This window comes from Cyprinodon variegatus, unplaced genomic scaffold (assembly GCF_000732505.1).
Source record: "Cyprinodon variegatus isolate N-32 unplaced genomic scaffold, C_variegatus-1.0 Scaffold99, whole genome shotgun sequence".
NCBI lineage: Eukaryota > Metazoa > Chordata > Actinopteri > Cyprinodontiformes > Cyprinodontidae > Cyprinodon > Cyprinodon variegatus.
Window position 1 is genome coordinate 1,507,885 of NW_015150552.1, and position 16,762 is coordinate 1,524,646.

Genomic DNA, 16,762 nt, shown 5'->3' on the forward strand with positions numbered 1-16,762 from the left:
ACTCAGGATAATCTGTCTGAAATAAAAATGTGTTTAGAGATCTGAAACATTAGCCTGGGGCGCAAACATTGAGTTTTACTACTGGAGTTCTATTTTGTTGATGATACTCTGATTTACTGAAATGCCTAAATATTGGGACCCTTTGAACTTTAAATATGGAAAAATACGATTGTCAGAAATAATTCCCCCAAATAATACAACTGGTTGAGTTGGCTTAAACTGAAACAAAATGAGTTAAAAAAAGTACAATACACAAACAGTATACTTTATTAATATCACATAGATATGAAAAATGCCTTACTCTGAAAAATAAACCTTTGATACATTTTTAAGAAAATAAATTAAATATTCTGACTACAGCTTAATAAACTGTTGTTGGATAAGGAGGTGGTCTCTGCTGGTTCATCCCAACATGCTAAAGACTAATAATGGGAACCTACAGACAGAACGTTAAATATGAAGATTACAGAGGACCAGAACAGTTTACACAGAGGGTGGGAACACAACCCCTCCACCCTTGCAGTCTTTGGGAACATCTGCACGCTATAAAGAGCTACCGGCCTGTTTTTTTCAAAAGGAACAGAAAAGTGAGGTGAAGAACGGCAGCATAGTGGTCAGCATTCCTAACAAATGCATCTTTAACAAACAAAATAACAACCTGAGTTGGAGGATTAAACCAGCCTTTCTGTGAATCTTTAGTACCGTTTTCATCTGCCTCCTTAGAGCTCGTCAGATCCAAACGTCCGTTAAGGAAAACCTCCAGATGGATTAGAAAACCGCAGCTGGACGGAGATCCAGTAAAAAGGAGCTTTATGTATTAAGTGCACAAAAAGGGTTGTTATATAAGCGTGAGCTTCTAACAGGTAGAAAAGAGCACCGAAATGTGAGTTTTTGATCTGATAACAAACTGGCCACCATCAGCTGCACACAGTTTTCTAAGCAACTGATCTAGAGGAAGGAGGTCTGGGGAACTTCAGTCCGTACCTGCTCAGTTCATAACAGCTGAGGCTAACACTGAAAATGAATGTGTTGGTGCTGGTGAACCTTCCCATCCACATGAGAGTGGGTGTGTGTGTGGATGTCCGTGTAGATTTTAGGGTAGATTTTGGGCGGGATGCTGGGTCCGGCCTGGCTGAGGAGGAGCTGCTTCTGGGCCAGGTACTCCTCATAGTTCATGGAGCTCATGCAGTCTTTATCTGGGCTGGAGGAGCTGGAGGACGGAGCAGGGCAGCCCCGGTCCCGCTCTCTATACGGGGATCGGTGGGAGCTCTGCAGCGGCTGCGGGGCGGGAGCGCTGGGTGGGGGGCAGTTTTTTCTGCTCTGGCAAAACCACAGCAGGACGGTGGCAAAGATGAAGACTATTCCGGCAGGGATGCCGATGATGACGGGCCAGGGGAGGGAGCTGGAATTGGCCGGGAGCAAAGAGACGGGGGGCTTTGTGTCTGTAAAGAAAAGAGAGACACGTATGGAAGAGCTCAATGAGTTGCATTGTTTTATGATATGAGGTGAAGCTCTGTTAACTCTGAACATACATTTACAGCTTAATGCTAACATGTTAGAATCTCTATAAAAAGATTAGTTCTGCCTCCTGAATAATCCATGAAAAGATCTTTGCTAGATAGATTTCAAGCCCTTTTTATACCAGCAGAGCAGCCTTTTCCAGGTCAGAAGGTCAACACCCCAATATTTAGCTCTCCCCACAGATTCACTATTAATCTAAAACCTTATATTACTTCCTGCAGGGAAAAAAAATATGTATATCTGTGAATAATTTGAGGTGAATAAAATAAAATAAGAAAATAATTGGATATCAAATGCTCTAAAACCTAGAAGAAACACAAAATCTACTGTTTATATGGAAAAAAGAAGTTGGGGTGTCCTGATGCTACTTTTTAATTTCTGATATGGTACCAATATTAAAGTTTTGAGTATTGAAGGATTACTGACACAATACAACTTTACTATTAACCAATTCATTCTAGCAGTGGATTGTTTATATAAGCTCAGTGATATCAGAGAATTTAGATGTAAAAAAAAATCAATATTGGCTTTTTCGCTGATATCTGACTGATTTCTGATCAGGGGAACTCTAAAAAGAAGACCCCAAAGGGCAAAGAAGCAGTCATGAATTAGATTAATAGGAATCTACAGTTATAAGGAGGAGCTAAAACCACATTGATAGAACAAATCTTTGCTGAAAAAGGCTAGAATCTGATGAAAACTAGATTGGACCTTTTGGGTCTAAGGCCTGCAGACGGTTTATCACACTGACTGCTGAGTTCAAACCATAGCAAACTGTGAAGCATCATGATAGGGAGATGTATTGCAGTGATGTGTAGCTAACTTATCACACAGTATGAGATCATGGATCAGTTTTAACACAAAAAAAGGCTTAGAAATTCGTTTTTTAGCAGCCCATCACAGATCAGTAAGCAGTGATCAGGAAGTTTTTTAACATCTTTCTGTTCTAAACAAACTGCTGTTATGTTGAACAGTGAATCACTCTGAGTCATCAACGTAATAAAAGAGATTCACCTTTTAAATTATTTTTCAGCATTGTTCTAATTTGTGTGGGTGGATGTTTGTCTCACCTGGAAGCACAGTCACAAATGCGCTGCGGAAGCTGTAGCCCATGGTGTTGGCGCCCAAGCAGATGTACATTCCAGCGTCGTCCTCCTTGGCGCGGGTAATGAGCAGCTTGTTGAGGTAGGAGCCGTCGGGCCGGGACCACACCTCCCCTGTGGGCAGTACCACGAACCTGTCGTCGCCAACCTCGATGGTGGTGTTGTAGCGGCTCTCCTCATCAGGCTCTATGCGCTTCAACCACTGGATGACGGGCTTCACATCGCTTCGCACTTTGCACTGCAGCGACGTGGTGCCTCCATAGTCTACCGTGGTGTTGACGGGGTGCGTCCCGGTCAGAACCGGTTTGGAGCTGGTCCTTTCTGCACAGACCCAATGAGAAGAACCGTCACTAACACGTTCTGCTGCTTCAGCACATCTGCTGATAGGAGCAAGGCATCCAAAGCAGCCTAAAGCTAAGAGCTTGTAATTGAGAGAGGGAGGCAGGAACACCACATGTAACACAAGAAGTATGTGTGATTAGTTTCCTCTCTGTACTCCTGGTTGTACAGCACAGTTTCTCAGGGGGCTGGAGGCGGTTCTGGCAGACAGCTGGGCTTTAATCAGCTCCAGATTGGCTGGTTCAGATCCCCCAAACAGCGGGGCACCAGCCCTCACTCTCAGACTGCTTCCTCAATCTGCTTCTCATGGTCATAATTGCTGAGAGGACATTCATCCAAGCAGCCAGACCTGCTGATCACAATCTGACTGCAGGAGAGGAAGGAAGGTTTGTCTTTAGAGTCAGAGCGGCCAGAGGGTCGCATAAGTATTTTCACCCTTTGAACTCCACTTCCACTTTTTGCCACCTAACAACCAAAAACTGAATAATAATAATATTACAGTACTGGTATTATTGAACCTCACTGCAACAGTTGACTTTTGATCACTTGGTCTTATTAGAGTGCCTAGAAAACTGGGTCGGCCTTTCTGGTACAGCACTGGACTGGATTAAATCCTACCTAAAGAACAGGGACGTTTATGTCAAGACTCCATTCTAGGGCCTCTCCGTATTTGCTCCCCTTGGCTCAGATTATAGCAGAAAACAACATCAGTTACCATAACTATGCAGACGACACACGGCTTTGTCACCTGGTGACTATGAACCCATTAGAGCGTTGATTATTTTCATAGAAGAGATCAATATGTGGATGCCTTATAATTTTCTCCAAATTAATAAAAACAAAACTGAGGTTATAATCTTCAGAGAAAAGGAGCAGAGATCCAGTTAGCTCACAGCTTCAGCTACTACATCTAGAAACCAACAATTATGGCCGTAATCTTGGTGTCATGATGGACTAAGACCTGAACCTTCAGAGGCACAAAAGGGCCGTAAATAAGTCAGCATTTTACCACCAGAAAAACATTTCAAGATTAAAGGACAAACGTCCAAGCAGGATCTAAAAAAACTAATTCATGCATTTATTTTTACTAGATTTGATTACTGCAGCAGTGTCTTCATAGGTTTGCCTGAAAAGTCCATCGGACAGCTACAGCTGATCCAAAATGCTGCTGTCTGTGTTCTCACTAGAACTAAGAAAGTAGAACACATCACCCCAGCTCTGAAGTCCTTCAAATGGCTTCCTGTAACTCAGAGGATAGACTTTAACATCCTTATTTTAGTCTGTAAGGGCGACACTGTGGTTTGGTGGTTAGCACGGTGGTGTGGGTTTGAGTCCCAGGGGAACCAGGACCTTTCCTGGTAAAGTTTACATGTTCTCCCTGCGTCTGCGTGGGTTTTCTCCAGGCTCTTCGGCTTCCTCCCACAGTCCAAAAACCTGCATGTTAGGTTGATTGGACATTGCAAATTGCCCGTAGGACTGAGTGTGAGTGGTTGTTTGTCTTGTGTGTCTCTGTGTGGCCCTGCGATGGACTGGTGGACCATCCAGTGTGTACCCCACCTCTGGCCCATTGACTACTGGGATTCTGTAGCACTCAGTTCCTATGCTCTACTTGGCTGGAAAAAAACTCCCAGACAGGTCAAAGTCAAAAACCCATTTGTTTAGGACTGTTATATCATTGGCTGTTTGCGATCCAACTGATTTATTTGCTTTACTACCTGCTGTTTTTATCTATACTTGCTTGTATTGTTCTTTTATTTGTCTGTTTAATTGATGTAAAGCACTTTGAATTGTTTCTGCACTGAATGGTGCTATATAAATTAACTTCCCTTGCCTTTTATGAAACAATTGTGGTAAACATAACCATAAAACCTTCATTCCTTCAGCAAAGCATAGTGATGGCAGTTTTTAGGCAGTGGAAATGCTTTCCCTCCTAAGGGATGAGAACTGAGATACTCACGGATGACTTCCACCTTGTAGGTGGCGTCGATCTCTCCCGCTCGATTGGACACCCTACAGGTGTATCTGCCGCTGTGCTCTGGCACCACGTTTTTCAGACTCAGAGTCCACTTCCTCTGGCGCCCCTCGCCGACCTCCTGCTCCGTCAGAAGCCGGTCGTCCTTCAGCCACATGATGTCTGGTCGAGGGTTTCCGCTGGCTGCACACTTGAGGCGCACAGTGCTGCCTACAGGACATGCTATCACCCTCCTCCTCATCTTTTCAGGCTGCGTGAATCGAGGACGAGCTTTCAGAGGAAACAAAGGGGAAATCCATGTATACAGTTTGGAATAAATTGGGACATTCAGAAAGTTGCACCTGTAGCCTTTAAAGCCTTATCAGCACAGTAAACATTACCAGAGAAGTCAGAAGCAATATGGCAAAGAACGCAGAACCGCTTACTCATGCTTCACTTTATATATTGATTGTTCTGAATATTTGTTCAGATTCTTACTAAGTCTCTTACTGAAAATGCTCCTAACTCTAAAAAATATTTATTTATTCTATGCAGTAAAATCCCTAACATTTGACCTTGCAGAAATACTTAACCCCCTTAAATGTTTCACATTTTATTGCAATAAAGTTAGGACTTTTTAACTTGTGTGAAGTGAAAAGTAAATGATGCATGGTTTTCAAAATGTCTCACATATAAAATCTGAAAAGTGTGGTGTGCAAAGGCGTTTAGTCAGATAAATCATAGCTTTGACAGCTACACAGTGAAGCATGTCACCTGAGGAATTTTATGAGACATTTTGCCTGATCAGCAAACATTAAGGCAAAGACAACGGGTAAATCGAGACAGAAAAGTTAAAGCACACGCTTTCAACAGACAAAGAATAATAATTTGAGTTTGACGTCCTTTACAGTTACAAAAGCAGGCGACTGAATACAGTACATAAGCCAGAGGAGGATTTATATCACGTAAGTAATCAATGTTAAAAAGCCCATGCTGACACGTTGCCTTTAATATAGTTTATTACCACACAACTTTGTAATTAATCAAGCTTTTTCCAAATTAAACATAAGCCAACAATGTAATTATGACAAAGACGGTTCGTTTAGACATTTAACCGGCAGCTACTGCTTAGAGCTGTAAGCAGCAGACTTTTGGTCATTTCTCTAAGTTTTCAATCACTGCTTTTTGGTTTTAGAAATAGAACCAACTGCATTCCATCCTCTAAATATAGTAATGTGTCTCTAAATTTGGATGCTGATAACATTTAGCCTTTTATTATGCATCTCTGCTACGTCTTTGTATGCAAAATACTGGAAATGTTGCATTTCTGCAGGGGAGGGACGTTTCAATTCAACATCACTGATTGGTCAGGTGCTGACAAGCCCCTAGGATTGATTGACAGGTGGCATCAGGTCAATCTGATTGGGGCCTGAACTTTGACTAGTCCATCATAGTACATGAATGAGCTTCAACCCAAATCATTTTATTGTTTACAATTGTTAAGGTGACGCTCTGCCTCAATCACAGCTTTTCTGCCTCCTATAGCTTTTTACAGCTATAGGAGCTTTTTACATATAGTTGTCATTAGGACTCTTACGTGTTAGCTGTGGATCTCTGTTGGCTATGCTGATTAATGATCCCCTTCCCCTCCCTGTCAGAATAAAATGACCTTTGTGCCTTGATAGGTTTAGCGTTGGTCCATCCTCTTTCCGTGTTCGGATGACGGATTGAACGATGGTCAAAGTCTGGGATATTGTTTTAAAGCCTTACTCTGCTTTAATTGAACTTCCTGTCTGACCTGTCTGCTGTGATCCTCGCTGACAGCATGATGCTTCATGATGCTGTTTGTTCAGTTCTACCTGACAACAAACCTCTTATATTCTGGGATCACAGTAAAATATGTGCCATAAGATTGTTCAGATTTCTATTTGTAAAAAAAAATGACACACATGTATTGTTTTCCTTTATGTTTATAAGTAATCGGGTTTTTGGTCTGTTGTATTAAAGCCTGATAAAACTCAGTTTGAGAATTATGGAAAAGTTCAAGTAGAAATTTGTTGAAAGCAGAACGTCAGGACTTGGAGTTCTTACCCAGTTTTTCACCGCCTGGTTCAGGTTCTGCTTCACTAGCTGGTCCTGTGCTCTCAGGATGAGAGTCATCTGCGAACAACATGAGAGAGAAATCAGTCATAATCATTATTTCCTGCAACTATCATACACCGAGATAACAGTTTATGTCCCGAAAAGCTGTAATTTCTGACCCTCTTGCTGTTAAAGAATCAAACTGGCTTCAGAAATTTGTTTTTGTCAGAGTCTGTGAGTAACTGCAGAGTTAATCATGGCGTCTCTGCGCAGGCTGCATGCTCGGGTCACGCTCTGCTGCATTTGGAAGTAATACGATCGTTTTTTATTAAGCCCCGTTAGAGCAGACAGCTGTGGGGTTTAAGTCACCGGCTGACATCATGCAGAGGCTAAGACTGGGCTTAAAGAAATTATGATGAGTGAAACCTAATCGACACTTTCAGATGTGCTCCAACCTTTCGGGTGAAGAGTTGATGAGCAGGTCAGGTTTCTCTATGGGATCAGTGCAGACGGAGACACTAAGCAGAAGATTCCTCCAGTCAGCGTTTCTAAGTAATGCTCTCTAGATTAAAAATGTGCCACCAACAGATGTGCAGTGTTTGAATAATGACCGCTGTGAGTGAACTGTTGCATTGAAAAAGAGGTTACTTATTCTGCCTCTATCCTCTGTGTGTGACTTTAGCTTCTGGCTCTCCTGCAACTAAATGCTGGATTCCTCTACATGCAGTAATACACTTGGTTCCCTCTCATGGTTTGACTGAGTCAGGTAAAGAGAACAGATGTGACTTCTAACCCCAACCGTTCTGCCTCCTTCTGAGAGTCGTTGGAGCTCTCCTGGGTTCTCTGGGTACAGACCCTCCTTTGTTTGTCCCCTGCAGCACCGATCCCAGCCATGATGTCATGGCTATTTGAAGGGGCTTTAACCGGCCAACGATAATAACCCATTCCAGCCTCCGATGGAAGAAGTATTTCCCTCTTGCTCACTTGGGCTCTCCACATTCCTGCCAGTTCTTCAACCTCCCAATCTAAACAGATCATGGTCCCGCGCTGCCGGGGTTTTCTTTCTGACTTCTGTTTTTTTTGTTGGGTTTTTTTTTTGACTAAAATTTTTGTTTCCTCTCTACTCTTTTGTGATTTTTTTGAACAATGGCCTTCTTTGTGCATATGAACCTGCAATGCTGCCATATGTCATTATTGTCTTAGCTCGGAGTAGGCTGAGAGAGCTGCAGAAGTTTGATGTTTAATGGCAGATGCATAGATTTAGCTATTTCAGAAAAATTCATTCCAATATTCTATCACCAGAATCTGAAATTATAATTTCTTTACCAATTAACAAACTTTGTCACAGATTAGAGAAGCCATTCATTTTATGCTTTTTTCTAAACCTAATATTTATTTAGTCTCAAACAAAGAAAATCAATATTGGAACCTAAATATATAGCTCAAGTAATAAATGTAACTTATTAAACTCTTTAATATTCAATTACTACAAATTAGAAAGAAGTTAAGTTGATACCAAGTCTGCTCATGCAGGAAAAAGGAATATTTATCATTTCAGACAAAAAAAGGTTTGATAATTTTCTCAATTTTAAATCCTAACCTGAAAAGAGAGACATAGTCCTTCAGAATTCACAGAACATCTCCAACTCTTATTTGATAAAAAAGATGTATAGTTTACTCAGAAAGCAAAATGTTGTAAGAAAGGGCGTGACCAGCCGTCCCGTGGTTCCACATGCCTGGCGAGGACTTCTTCAGGAGCAGAGCAGTTGAAGCAGAAGAAAGGTCAGCTCTGAGGTGTTGGTGCTCACTACGCAGACCAGTGAACATTACAAGACCCATGATTCAGACCCAGCCCAAAGTGAGGTTAAAAACTTTAAGTTTGTTAAAATGTCATCAGTTTTTGTTTTCTTTCCTTCCAACTGGAATCCACTCATGATGTCCCTCCAGTGTTTGTGGTCTGACGCCATTCCCTCTCACTTCATTCACAAATCCAGCCACAGGAAAGAGGTTTTAGCAAAGACAGCTGAGTCAAAACACGGGGCCAGAGGATTTTGGACCATAAATTGCTCCAGATGTGATCAAGGACGTGCTAATGTCCACAGAAAGTTTGACACAGTGGCCTTTCATCATCTCCAAACAGCTACCACATGCGGTCAGCTGGACGGAAGGTGGCTGGCCTGCGAACCTCTCCAGAGGCGAGTACATTTTAAAAAACGCATCACGAGAGCCAGCAGAAGTAAGAAGTGCAGCGAGAACCATGTGGCTCCTGCATCACCCATACAGACATAAACATTACATCCAAACTTTTAAATGTTAATATGACAATCCATTACTAATGCCGAGATAAAACCTGCTGGGATTTGATCTGCAGAGAGTGCAGGGACAGTTGCATACACTGGCCTCCCCAGGAAGCAGTCCTTTGGGGCTGATGGGGCCAGTTGTCAGGACACCCCCCTCCAAACAGGGCCCAAACAGCCAGCTGGAGGGATTGAGGAGGCGCCATGTTGCACCGACGGACCAGATTCCTCAGATAGCTCTTGGGAGGGCAGATGGGAAGAAGGAAACCTCTCCACTGCCTCTGCAGAACATACCCCCGCACTCCCTCATCATCGTCATCCTCTTTCAGTTGCTATTCTGCTGGTTTTGTTTGTAAAGGAATGCTCTTGAACTTTTTGAAGAGTTGCCAGGCTTTAGTCGGCCCCCTCGCTCAATCCTGATTGACTGTAGTTCTTGTTTTTGTGATCCAGTAAAAACAACAAACCTGTGTGATGGATGCTGCACGCAGCGCTGCGATGGGAGCCGGCTACCCCTCATTTACAAAACTTCAAATAAATAAACTCCTCCCAGATCCTCTGGAGCAACATACCAGCAGCCACAGCACTTAATAGCAGGGAGCTACATTAATTAGCTGAGTCACCATTAATGGAAAGTTTTGCTCATGAAAATTGCTCACTGTTTGAACTTTACGAAGCTGACTTCAATCCTGGCAGTATTCTGACAACGAGGCCCTGTAATCTGATTAAAATGCACCCCTCCAAAAACAAACGGCGGGGCCGCAGCTCGCCAGCAGCTATAACAGGATGACGGACATGAGAGCAGAAACACAGGAGCATGTGTTCAGTCTGTGGACGTCGCCCCGGTCACAACGCAATGCACTCATCACCACACAGGGATGAGGAGGAATTACAGAAGAGCAGGTCAGGATTAAGTAGGAGCCCAGAAAGCTTTAATACAACTCCATAAAGGGCAAAAGCCTGCCTGATAAAAATCCTAAGAACTGAGTTTCTCAGAAAGTCTCCAGATTAAATATGTGATGCAGTTCATTCCAAAGAAAACCAAAGTTTTAGAGAAGAACCATGTGCAGAGTCGGGTCAGATTGATCTCACTGCAGCCTCTCCTTCACTACAGCAGATTCAGACTAACAGCAAACCTTATATTTTCACTTGGTAACATTATCTAGGACTAAGCAGCTCATCGCGTAGATTTAATGCAGACTAAACATTATTCAGCAGTGGCTCAATTTAAATTTTTCAGTTTATATGTAGCTGTGATGCTTGGTGCTTCGGAATCATATTCTCACCTTCTCTTACTCTGCTTGTCAAAACCTTCTCATCCTAATTAACCTGATCAGAATCAAATGCCTGTTTTTATCATCAACATCTGCTAAAGCTTCAGTGATTCATTGAATGATTTCAACATACAACGACATATGTACATAGACGCCTCGTTGGGCGTAGGTTCGCACCTCAACGTCGCCGCCATGTTGTATGTTGCACAAAGTAGTTAACGTCTGTTGTAGTGAACGTCGATCGGCTGTGCAAGACCCTGCTTTTTCAAGGTTTTTAGCCTGCATACAGTAAACGCTTTTATTTTCAGATACCGTAATTTTCGGACTATTAGCCGCACCTGAATATAAGCCACAGAAGCTAAATTGCATGATTTGTACATATACAAGCCGCACCGGACTATAAGACGCAGGTTTTTTATGTTTACACACAAAATGTCTTGCGCTCGCAATGTACGTCTATCACGTACCACTCACGGTAGAAGTCTACTTCTGGAGGACCATTCTTGCACTCGCGGCTACCGTACTTGTGTGTTGAAGCAAATGTGACGTCAACATGTTGGATGGTAAAATCCATAGATTTAGGTATTATCCTAGTCGCCGTTAGCTGTAAAAGTCCATAGATAAGCCGCATTGTTATATAAGCCGCAAGGTCGAAAAATGGGGAAAAAGTTGCGACTTATTGTCCAAAAATTACAGTATATAGATGTGCATATATAGACTTTGAAGTATTATCAATAAATAGGTGTGTGATTATATATAACTATATATATTATAGATGTGTCTATAAACATATATATATATATATATATATATATATATATATGACTCTTCACACCCCCACCATGGACTGTTCTCCCTGCTGTTCTCTGGGAAGAGGCTTCGCAGCATTTGATGCAGGTCTAGCAGATTCTGCAACAGCTTCTTCCCCACAGCCATCAGACAGCTGAACTATTGAAAAAAATTTTGCATCACACTGATAACACCCAACCAAAAGTACTGCATATTTGCACCATATATATTAATCCTCTAAACTTCCATAAACCATGAAACTGGTGTTAACAGGTGTCTACTGTAAAAACCCGAAGGGCGATGTCTGATATTGTTTAATATGCTCTGTTTTTAACCCTGGCATTACACATGGCTGCGCTCCAACATCTTTAGCCTTTAATTCAAACACAATCAGCTGACACCCAGGCTTTGAATTAACTTGACTCACGCTCTTGTGCACGGCACGCTTTTTTTTCTCCCACTTTTCCTGATCATTGCTCTGCTTCTGATGCACAGCCATCACGAGGCCAGGGTGAAACTCCTCGTGTGAGATACAGCAGACTCTGGGGCTAATTAGGCATCTTAGAGTAATTAGGCTAAACACAGCCTTCACGCTCCACTCCTCTCATTCAGCACGCTGCGCCTTGGTGCAGAGGAAATGCGCTGTATGCAGCCTCGGTCAGACTGTCCCTAATCCTGGAAGCTCTGCACTGAGCTCTGAGGCAAACCGGCACTTTACGCTGAATATGGTTCTTATTGTGGACCTCCTGCCTGCACAAAGAGTAGCCTGGGGAAAAGGAAGAGCACCAGATCCAACTGAGTCACAGAGGATGAAGCAGCATGAAACAATATCCCAGACTGCTGTTAACTTTGGACGGAGAGATACAGAGATGAGAGGATCAGTCCCTAAAGCACCAGAAATCTGAGTGATGCTGTCTTTAACCAGAGGCGCGTTCTGCAGAGAATAGTCACACAACACGGAGAGACGGTGCTGGGAGAACCAGCAGATCAGGACCTGTTTAATCAAAAGACAGGTACAGCCACTCTGCATTTCAATATGGAGCATACTCACTGATGATGATCAGGGTGTAGTTGATGTTAACGCTCCCAAAGCCGTTAGTCGCCTGGCAGTTGAAGGTCCCAGCATCATCGGCCTCCACCTCCTTGATCTTCAGGCCCATCCTGAGCACACGGAAGCGGATCCAGCCGTTGTGAATAGTGCGTCCGTCTTTGGTCCAACGGATGAGGGGAGGTGGGTCTGCCTCCACCGGACACGGTAGCTTGATGGCACTTCCCAACCGAGCCGTCTGCCTATGAGTGACCCTGCCAGACACCCGAGGAGGTCCTGGGGACACAAATACGGAACAACAATTTACCTATCAAGTGATTGTAGCGCACCGCACGGCTGAAGGTCAAATATAAAACCTAAAACGTACAGGAAACATAAAAATGAAAACGTATGGTTAGTAACAAAAAAATTAAATACTAACACCAGTATAAAACTCAAATCTGATTAAATCTAATACTGTAAAATTACAGTATTAATCTTTTTTTTACCGTTTTGAATAAAATAAGACATTTTAGCTCACTTATCTGTTCAGAATAGCTTAGATTCAGCCAGAGTGGAGGGCTTTCACCATAAACAGCCTCTGGTCATACCACAGCACCTCAATCAGCTGATTTTCTGACTAAGTCACTGACTAGGCATGTGATGCATAACCCGAGAACGCTTGGATTTAAGGTGGAAGGTTCTCCTTTAAGATTCCCGATAAGAGCACAATTTATGGATCCATCAGTTGCAGAGAGTCATGTGGATCCTGAAGCAGGTAATCAGCCCATATCACCACACCACCACCACTTTGTTTGACTAATGGTATTATCTGCTTTTAAGGAGGATTTTAGGGAGGTTTTATTTTGAACTAAGCAAAATGCAAAACACTACAGTTTTTATGGCTCCTTAATAAAAAAATGTGAATAATAGGTTTGGTTGGAAACAAAAATAACTCCTAAATGACACAAACTGTACTTGGATGGCTTATGTTGTTTAAACATTTTTCAGGTTGAGCCAGTTTTTTTCTTTTTTTTTTTTTTACTTTACTCAAATTCTTTCAAAAAATAAACACTTATCAGCCAACCAACTCTCCCAAGTTAGGCAGGCAATCTATTTATGTAGCTTATGGAACTTGTTTTGCTCAAATGAGACAAACAACTGTATATCATCAGCATATAACAGGAAGGAGATGTCAGTAAAAGAAGGAACAATATCTGTAAGGGGGAAACATATCAGCATATTAATCACTGGACTTACTCCGCCTTTACTGGAAAACATCTACAGATCATAGCATGTAGGATTTTTAAAGACACTAAACATCCTTGCCAACCCGGATGTGTAGTGTTATATTTACATTAATGACCACTATGGAGCCATTAAACGCTCAACTCTCAGACTAAGAAATAGCTATGACCCATTAGCTTTTTCCTATTGGAACTAAATAATATGTATAAGTTTCTTATATTTAACTTAGAGTTAAATACTTTTAACCACTGCCTGTTATTTGGACGAGAATGTTTTGGAGAATTCATTTCTATTTGTTTTGTTTTATCAGGGAGACAGTAAATGCTATTATATGTTAACAAGCAGTGATATTTAAGGCATTCATTCATTTATTTATTCATATAAAATGAAAAATACTAATAGGCTGAGTATTAGGCCTTGAGGAACCCCTTAGGTTAAAGTAGCTTGTACCGAACAGCATGGATTTGCTTTTAAAGGAAGCTCATCCTCTAAATAGAGAGACTTTTTTTTACTTAACCTATGTAGTAAAATATTGTTGCACATGAGAAAATTAAGTTCAAATAATGCAAGCAGAAAACAATTTCCATCATCGCTGGCTATCAAAACATTAAAAACCTTTAATCAACCGTGTAGCCACAAACAGGCCATTTTTTATGTGAAAGCATTCCAGAGATCTTTGCATCTTAAATAAAAGTATTTACTCTCCTCAAATACATATGAGACAGATTAAATACAGTGTAACAACATATTTCACATATTTTCTATAAAATATTAAAAATGTAAAAAAAAATATGACATCTGACCTTAATAGCTTGGTGCATCAGTTATTATGTACAAAAAAAGGAAAAATTTCTCAAAATGAGATAAAAGTTTCAAAATGTTTTGTTATAAGTCAATAAAATATTTAAATAAAGCAAAAGCAGTTAAATTAAATAATAATTTTTAATTTTCTTTTAATTGTTCATGGAAGTCTCAGTGAAATTGTGCCTTTTAAAAATCAAACCTAAATTAGGATCAGAGATTTGCAGTGCAGTCTGACTAATAAAGATCTGAACTTGTATTCTATCATTTTGTTCCAATTCTATTTATTTGACTTTAAGTCTCTATCTGGCTTATTCTGAATTTCTCAAATTAAACCTTATGAAAACTGAAATTGAGGAATCGAGAAAATTGTTTGAGTAACTTCAACTTCAATAGAATCTGCAGAAAAACACTTAAATTAAATCTTGATTTTTCAGACAGTCCTTGAACAGTCGGCAAAGATGAAAAAAAGACAGTTGGTCAATTTTCTACTGATTTGCCAGAAAGCTATAAGCCAGATTGTAATAATTGGGCCCACTCTGTTAGCATAGAGGGTAAACTGTTCTGGCTCTGGTTCTGTGTTTAGCGTGCAGAGATCAAAGCGATGAGGTGGGTGGAGGATTCAGGGGGGCGAAGTGGACAGCAGCCATTTCTACAGCTTTTAATTGGCTCATGGCTGCTCCCTCAGATCTGGTGCAGTGGACCGGGTCGAAACACCCTGTGATGGTGTTAGGAAGCCTGAACAGAGCCCCCGACTAACCCCTCCACCAACAACACCGAAAAACCAAACAAAACCCAGAATCATTGAGGAGAGCAGACACACAAGAAAACAGAAGCTTGAGAAGGCGACAGAGGGGGAGGAAAGTCAACTAGACCCTGTAGCTTCATCTAACCGCAGAGTACACAGAGCCACGTCTGTGCCTAAGAACAAACGGCCGGCCTGGTAGCAGTAAAAGCAACGGGGAGGGTAAGTACACATGGCCTCTCCAGCACACACAGGGCCCCATTCCTTTGGTGCATTTCATGCATACATACGGTAAACAGCAAGGTCATTACAGCAGCAGGTTACTCCGTCCACTTCATTACAGACAGATGAAGGAGCACATTTGCAGGGCCATGCCAGAAACCTCAAGGTCTGATCAAGACATTCATTGAGCCCAGTTCCCTTAAAAATAAATACTGGATGAGGTGAATAAAAGAAACACAGAAAAGTTGCCATCAAACCAAAGAAATTTTCCTTCATCTTTGAGTCTTTATCAGCCATGTGTAAAAGCAAAGTTCCTCTTCCTCCTTCTCTCTAGATTGTCTCTCCTGGCCTGCTGCGCCAAGAAAATTAGAAGTGTCATTGTTTCTGTCTAAGGAGTAAGTGTAACCGCAGCATTTTTGGCTGGAAGCTGGTTGTTTCTCACTCATTTAGTGGCAGAAAATAAGAACAAAGGCGCTCAGTGCTGCTCCTCAGCGGGATCTGCTTTGGGGTCTTAAATGGGTCAGGGTTTGGGCTTGTGGTACAGCAGGCCTGGACTGCACTGTGAAAACCTCAACATATTTCTTGAACAAATAGCCCTTATTCAACTCCTGAAGCAAACTGTCAAAGCACTTTGACCCGGCTGCAACATTTCTTCTGTTTAAGCTGAAAACACATTTCCCGAGGGATCAAATATCCGCCTGGGAAAAATTAACAGAGACAAGAAAATAAAATGAAACAAAAACATATTTTTGTTCTCCAACTCTAAGAAGCTGTTTGTGGAGCGTTGACGAACGTGTCAGCAGGAAGCCACTGATTCATTCTTCTGATTAAAGGATTTTTTTCAACATTTCCACAAAGCTTTTTCACTTTATGTGTGATTTCTAAAACTAGAAATATTTCCAGGCAGCTTAATTTATGTTTCTTGTCAAAAATGGAAAAACGTACCAATCATCTTTCTGCCAGCTCAAAGGCAGTGTGCAGCAACATGTAGAGGAGTGCTAGTGCTGTGCTGCCCACTGCTCCTGGTAGAAAATAATTTAAACTGGCTGGCATCCTGGCACCAAACCCAGTTTGAATGTACACTAAAAGGCCACTTTATTAGGTACACTTGTCCAACTTCTTGTTAATGACACTGGTCATGGTCAAGACAATCTGCTACATTTCAATCTGAGCATCAGAATGGGGACAGAGGTGATTAAAGCGACATTGAGCGTGGCATGGTTGTTGGTGTCAGACGAGCTGGTCACGGTATTTCAGAAACTGCTTATCTGCTGGGTTTTTCGCGCACAACCATCGGTGGGGTCACAGAAAATGGTCCAACAAGAGGAGGCATCCAGGGAGTGACAGATCTGTTGGCGGAAATGCC

The 16,762-nt window shown here is 41.8% G+C and overlaps 1 protein-coding gene across 1 annotated transcript in view; it reads right to left on the reverse strand.

The window, feature by feature from the left end:
* Positions 1-271: 271 nt before the first annotated feature.
* Positions 272-16,762, reverse strand: part of LOC107084420 (fibroblast growth factor receptor-like 1) — a 44,007-nt gene continuing 27,516 nt past the window's right edge. Inside the window, exons 3-7 of the mRNA XM_015374243.1 lie at positions 12,405-12,677; positions 7,006-7,074; positions 4,921-5,205; positions 2,592-2,945; positions 272-1,442 (exon numbers count right to left, since the gene is read on the reverse strand). Of these exons, the coding sequence (XP_015229729.1) occupies positions 1,009-1,442; positions 2,592-2,945; positions 4,921-5,205; positions 7,006-7,074; positions 12,405-12,677 (1,415 nt within the window). The 3' untranslated portion in view covers positions 272-1,008. The remainder of the gene's footprint in view (positions 1,443-2,591; positions 2,946-4,920; positions 5,206-7,005; positions 7,075-12,404; positions 12,678-16,762) is intronic.